Source organism: Micropterus dolomieu, linkage group LG06 (genome assembly GCF_021292245.1).
Source record: "Micropterus dolomieu isolate WLL.071019.BEF.003 ecotype Adirondacks linkage group LG06, ASM2129224v1, whole genome shotgun sequence".
Taxonomy (NCBI): domain Eukaryota; kingdom Metazoa; phylum Chordata; class Actinopteri; order Centrarchiformes; family Centrarchidae; genus Micropterus; species Micropterus dolomieu.
Genome location: NC_060155.1, coordinates 27,627,890 through 27,634,057, shown reverse-complemented (window position 1 = coordinate 27,634,057; position 6,168 = coordinate 27,627,890). Strand labels below are relative to the sequence as shown.

Sequence of the window (6,168 nt, the reverse complement as noted above, 5' to 3'; positions counted from 1 at the left end):
TTTATACTATTGTCAATGCTAATTTCTTAATATCCCAAAGTTTTTGAGCATGTTCTTTGCGTCTGTTTTTAGGGTTTTTAGGTTGTCACATGTGACGACTTGCCCCAAAGTCCTTTTGTGTGTTAATGTTGGCTAAATCTCAAGGTTAGCTCAACGTAGCATTTCAGCTAAAAATATCAATATACATGTTATTGATGTGACCTTGACCACAGGAAGTTGACCGTAGAACAATAAGTCACACAAAGTGGCTCAATTTCTGAGAGAGAGAGTAAAGAACAGTGTGACAACTTACCCCACTCTCCCCTACATACAGTAGGCCTATATAGGGCCCTGGTCTTCCAATCCAAACAAAAAAAGCTTTTAAAACCCCTTCAGAAGCTAAATAGTATGTTACAATTCCTTTACCCCCATAATCTGGGCGAACACCTGAAAAATGAGTAAGAATCTCTTAAGATGTTTTTCAAATTTAACAACACTTTTTGCAGGATTTAAAATGAATAGGTGATGAAAGCTAATGATTAAAGTCGATGCACTTCTCCATTTCCTTGTTCCTTGTTCGCTAAAGTATTTTTTTAAAGTAGTTCTTTTCACATCAAAGACTCCTAAACTGACACACATTACACCGCTGACCCTCATTTAACAAGATTTTGTTCCAGGTTCTTCCATCTGATGGGATTTAGGCTTTTAAATGTTCAGACGTTTGGTCACTTATTATTATGAAAAAAAATATATTATTCTTTTTGCTGGGGACCCCCTGGAACCTCTTCAATGGCCCCGTGGGGCCCCGGACCCCATTTTGAGAACCACTGTTTTAAGATTTACACTAAGGATTTTAGTTTTTGCCATGTAAAAATAATAAATGAAGGGGTCTCTCTTCTTTCAGGGGTGGGTTACATTAAGAATCACGTGGGGTGGGTTATGTTTCAGGATTGTTGACTCTCTCTCTCTCTCAGCCAGTCCTGGTTTGGACCGGGGCCGGTGTGGAGGTTTGTCGGTGCCACCCAGCTCACCGGCGACACGTCGCATGGAACCGAAAATAGACCTCTTTTCTCTCCGTTATTTTACAGCCTACTAGAAAAATTACTTCTTTGATTGACTAAACTTATCCAACATAGGTAATTAAAGTTTAAATTGACTGTGTCAAGCTTTTTTTTATCGGGCTGAAACTTGAACAAAACAGCGCTCAGTTGTTTTTAATGCGTTTGGAAGGAGGTTCGCTCAGCGCGTTGACACCGGACCTGATAATTACGTGAGACTATAGTTTCTTCAGAGTGCTCTTCATTGTCTGCCGGCTCCCTGCAGACATGTGGCGCAGATTCTCACTGCTGCTTTTATGCTGTGCTGTAAGTGGTCTTGATGCTCTGGACGCGCACACAAGCGCGGAGCCTTCGCGGGACAAGATGCTGTCGACCCTGCTGGGGGGGCCGGATAAAGACGCTCCCTCCGCGGCTGTACTGGAGGACAGTCTGCGAGGCGGGGAGCAGCAGTCCCCGCAGAGAGACGCTGCTGCAGTGGGTGCGGAGAGGAGAGTTCAGCAGCCCACCGCCAAGCCTCTGGAAGAGGAGCTGGACAACCAAGAGAACATCATTAGCCAGGTCGGTAACTTGTGCGCCCTTATACACAGGGTGGAAACTCAAAGGTCCAGGTCAAAAAGAAAACCCAGTAGGCCTACAGCGCTGGAGTGTGCTTCAGTAAACTAACGTTACTTACAAGGCTTACAATATCCTTGCTTATTTAACTAATGTGTGCAGGCTGTAGATGATGATGAATCAAATCCATTACACCAGGAGCCCCTAAGCCAATCACAGGACAACCTTTGTAGTCAGGGGTCACTGTTCTACAGCAAAACTGGCAGCAGGTCAGACACACAACAGCAGACCTTCATGACCTCTCAAAACAGACCCACACAATGCTGAACTGGAACTAAAGACAATATCATCAAATACAGGCTGCATTATTATATCTAATTCCTAATTATTATCATTTCAAGTTTTTTTTTTTTGTTGCAAATATCTCCTTTCCTCTTGCTGATGTTGACTGTGAATGAAATGCAATCTGCGTTCAGTTGTCAAACATTGTTGGGGAATTGGGAATTTTGCAGTTTGTTATGAATTGGCGCTATAGCTATAAATAAAACTGACCTGGACTTTGACATTTACCTAGCCTGGTAAAACTCCTGAATTCCACAGTGAAAACAAATGTTATGCTTACTGTAGAAAGACTCACAAAATACTTAAAATGAAATTATAAACTCCATATTGATGTCAAAATGTGTATCTACAATAACTCAACTTCACTGCTCATGCCTAAGCACCGGTGTTTGCAAACAATTACAATAAAATATGAAATGATATAGTGGTAATGGAATAACAGGGTGAGCTATGAGCTAGCTCTCATCAGATGGCTGATTTAAAGTAAAACAAATGCTGATTACGAAACTCTAAAGGTAGGAAAGTTATGTGTATTAACTAAGTACTGACATTAACTCACAGTGTCTCCACCAGCGTGTGGTGGACTGGACTGGAGCAGCTCTGCTGGGAGTGATGTGGGCAGACAAGAATGGTACGGTCCATTTAAGGGGTGTCAGAAATCATACTTGAATATAAAGCATGAGTATTGGAAATATATTGTATCATTTACAATTACATGTAAGAAAGTACCCCTGAACTGCTATTTTGCCTCTTTTGAACCATGCTTATACATTTCCTTCATGGCCAAACTGCATAGCCACAGAAACTCGTTTAAAAATGTGTTATTCACATGATCTTCCCCAGTTTAGCAGATGCAGAGGTGTCATTTGCACTGTGGACATGCCCACACCCCCTTTTTGAAAGAATTTGTGAAAACGGTTGTGAAAAATAGCAACAATAAAAAGTTAAATAACAAACAGAAATGCTTTTAAGAAAGGTTTATATGCACACTAGCAAAACATGCATTGCAATTTAAACATAGAAGAAACAAATGTGCATTGTTCATAAAAAGTAAATTAAGCTAAGCCACTGATTACTGCATAATATTGTTTTATATTTTTATACTGAATTTGTTACTTTCCATATGATTTTTGTTTCCCTTTTTATAAAGACATTTCTCCAGAATGCAGGAAATTAAGTGTTTAATGCTCAAAATCTTCTGGGGGAGTTCCCCTACACTCCATTCCAGCATTTAATATTTATTCGAAATAGTGTTAAAATATCTTCTCATCTTATTCTCAGGAAGAAGTTGTTTCACTGTACATCACACCCCTAATTTGAGCCCCTGTGTCCCCAAAACTTTTCAACACAAAGTGACGCTCTTGAGTGGAGGACGGGAATCAGTTCTAAATGTTGATGGAGGTGAAGTGAAGTTCTGTCGGGGCCACAAAACTGATCATCCTGATAATGATGGGAATGAAAAATATATTAACTTCCAGTTTCATTTCCTCTCTCGATGAGACCTCATCTAATCTCATTTGTCGACAGTCTTCAAGGGTTCATTCAGGCTAATGGTCATTTTACAACACAAGTTGTTTAACGAAATTTAAGTTTGTTGTCCCTTCATGCCACACACACTCAAACAACACCAAGCATAACATAGCAAACTATTTTGATGGAGTGATTAAAATAGTTTAATGGCATTTTTTCTTCAAGCTTTACCTCTAGCATTGATTTCCTTCTGCCTTTGCCTTTATACACAGGCAGGAGTGAAGTTTTACGCAGACACAGCAGATTTTCCAGTCATAAATGCAGTTGAGAATAGTTGTACAAACAGATGAACATAACAGTTGGTTTCCAATTCTATTGTTTCTAGTTATAGCATGTTCTGTGGTCTGGTGAGAAATGCGTGCCCTCCCTACACCACTTCCTGTCACCTATGCCCCTTGTATACAACCCTGTGCATCTAATGACTGCCACCCAGTGTCTAGAATACTAATGCAAAATGTATCTAAAAAAATGTAATATGACATGCCAACAATAAACATAAATGGCTCCTATACTGAAGAAAGGAGCTGCTCTGGAGCCTGCTGGGGTTTTTTTCTTAGTATGTATGTAGTAGTAGTAGTCTGTGAATGTTCTACTAGCATCCAGCCCAACAGTGGGAGTTAAAAGGTTAATCAGTTGTCCAGTGCTGATGCTGGTCTTTGTTCAGCCGTTTCTCTCATAAAGGGAAATTATTTTTGCAACTAATCGATTGTAAAAAAAAGAAAAAAAAAAAAAAAGAAAAAACATTCTGAAAATAGAAAGAAATGCCGTCACAATAATCCAAGTCCCAAAGTGTCCCCTTCACTCTGCTTTGTTTTGTCCGACCAGCAGTGCAAACCTCAACATTATTGACACTAAAAAAAAATTAAAAAGAAAAGCAGCCAACTGGAAACATCAAATGTTTTTACATGACAATTAAAGTTGTTGCCAATTAATTTGAGTACTTTTGACTGTTTGGTTTAATTTATAACAAAACAACATGTTTTTTAAACTCTTCTTATGTTTTTTGCATAAAAATCTTTATTTGTAAAGTAACTGAAGCTGTCAGATAAATTTAGTGAAGTAAAAAGTACCATATCTCCCTCTGAGATGTGGAGTAGAAGTATACAAGTAAAATACAGGTACCTCAAATTTGTACTTAAATTCAATAAAATTTTATTCATATAGCGCCAAATCACAAAAAACAGTTATCTAATAGCACTTTTCATAAAAGAGCAGGTCTTGACCATACTCTGATGTTATTTACGAGTAAATGTACTTAGTTACTTTCCCCCACTGGACAGCGGGTACTTCTGTATCTCTTGCCATGTGGATGCAGCGTGAACAGGCTGTGGCTGCAGGGCGTGTCAGATCACATCTCAGTGGTTACTTGGTGAACTCAGGAAAAATTTTCATCCACTTCAACAAGTTAAACCACATGAGAACCCTTTTTGGACACGTGTTGCTTTTTAACTGTAAATCCTCAAGTTCTTATTTCCATTATGAACCTCAGACTTAGTGATTGTATTGGACACAGTAGGTCTATATTTTATTTTTCCTTTAAACACGACCCAAACCCCACAGTTAGTCCGCTCAGCTTAAATGACGTGGAAAATCAGACCCAGACTTGTGTGTGTGTTTGTGTGCACCAAGGCAACACTTTGTATCCTTCTGGTGGTTTGTTATGTAATGTCCTTCAATCTGTAAGTGCTCCAAACCTAAAAGTGCCTGTTTGTAAACGCCTGTAGCTGCACCTTCTTCCCAGGCAGCTCACCACTTCTGCAGCAGCTGCAACTCATCACACGTGCTGCAACTCTTTCTTTGGTTTTCATTCAAGTATCAAACAGACATTCATATTAACCCATTAAGACCTATGGTGCCCTCTACAAAAGCATTCTAAAACCTGAGTTATTGTTGGAAAACAACCTCCTAAAACCTTTTTCTGGGTTTTCTGAAAAACCCAAACCTTTATTTATCAGTCTTTACATGAAACAAAAACATATGAGTTTGTTCATTCACATTTTTTTAATCAGTAAACAAACAAAGTCCTCTTCCTCCTCAAACACGTCTCTCACCTATATACTCTTGGCTAGCAGTCACATCAGAATCTGGGTCCAAATCTTCCAATTCGTTGTTGTTTTTGTCCTCATAACTACTGAAATCGGCATAAATGTCGCCTCAAGTCTTTGAGCTAGAGTCCAAGTCAAGTCTCAAGTCCGAGTCGAGTCTGAAGTCTTTCGAGGGCAAGTCTAAAGTTGAGTCTGAAGTTACTGTGGGTGCGACTTAAGTTGGACTTGAGTAATAATAATAATAATAATAATCCTTATTTGTAGAGCACTTTTCAAAAACAAGTTACAAAGTGCTTTAACAAGTGTAAAGAATAATACAAAAAAACAAGTTAAGAGCATGAAAAATTAATATAAAATTAGTAAAATACAATAAAATAAAAGGGATAAAATAAAGTCAAATAAGATCGGGAAAAGCTCTCCTATAAAAGTATGTTTTAAGAAGGGACTTAAAAGAGTTCACTGACTCCGCCGACCTGATTTCCTCGGGCAGGCTGTTCCAGAGCCTCGGGGCCCTGACAGCAAACGCTCTGTCCCCTTTAGTTTTCAGTCGAGACTCTGGAACAGACAGCAGACCTCTGCCCGAGGATCTCAAGGTACGTGCTGGTGTGTATGGGACTAAAAGTTCAGAAATATAACAAGGCGAGAGGCCATGAAGAGCTTTA

At 39.2% G+C, this 6,168-nt stretch overlaps 1 protein-coding gene across 1 annotated transcript in view; it reads left to right on the top strand.

The window, feature by feature from the left end:
• The first annotated feature begins 1,254 nt into the window (after window positions 1-1,254).
• olfml2bb (olfactomedin-like 2Bb) overlaps window positions 1,255-6,168 on the top strand; it is a 16,225-nt gene continuing 11,311 nt past the window's right edge. The window contains exon 1 of the mRNA XM_046051048.1: window positions 1,255-1,595. Coding sequence (XP_045907004.1) covers window positions 1,305-1,595 — 291 coding nt within the window. The 5' untranslated portion in view covers window positions 1,255-1,304. The remainder of the gene's footprint in view (window positions 1,596-6,168) is intronic.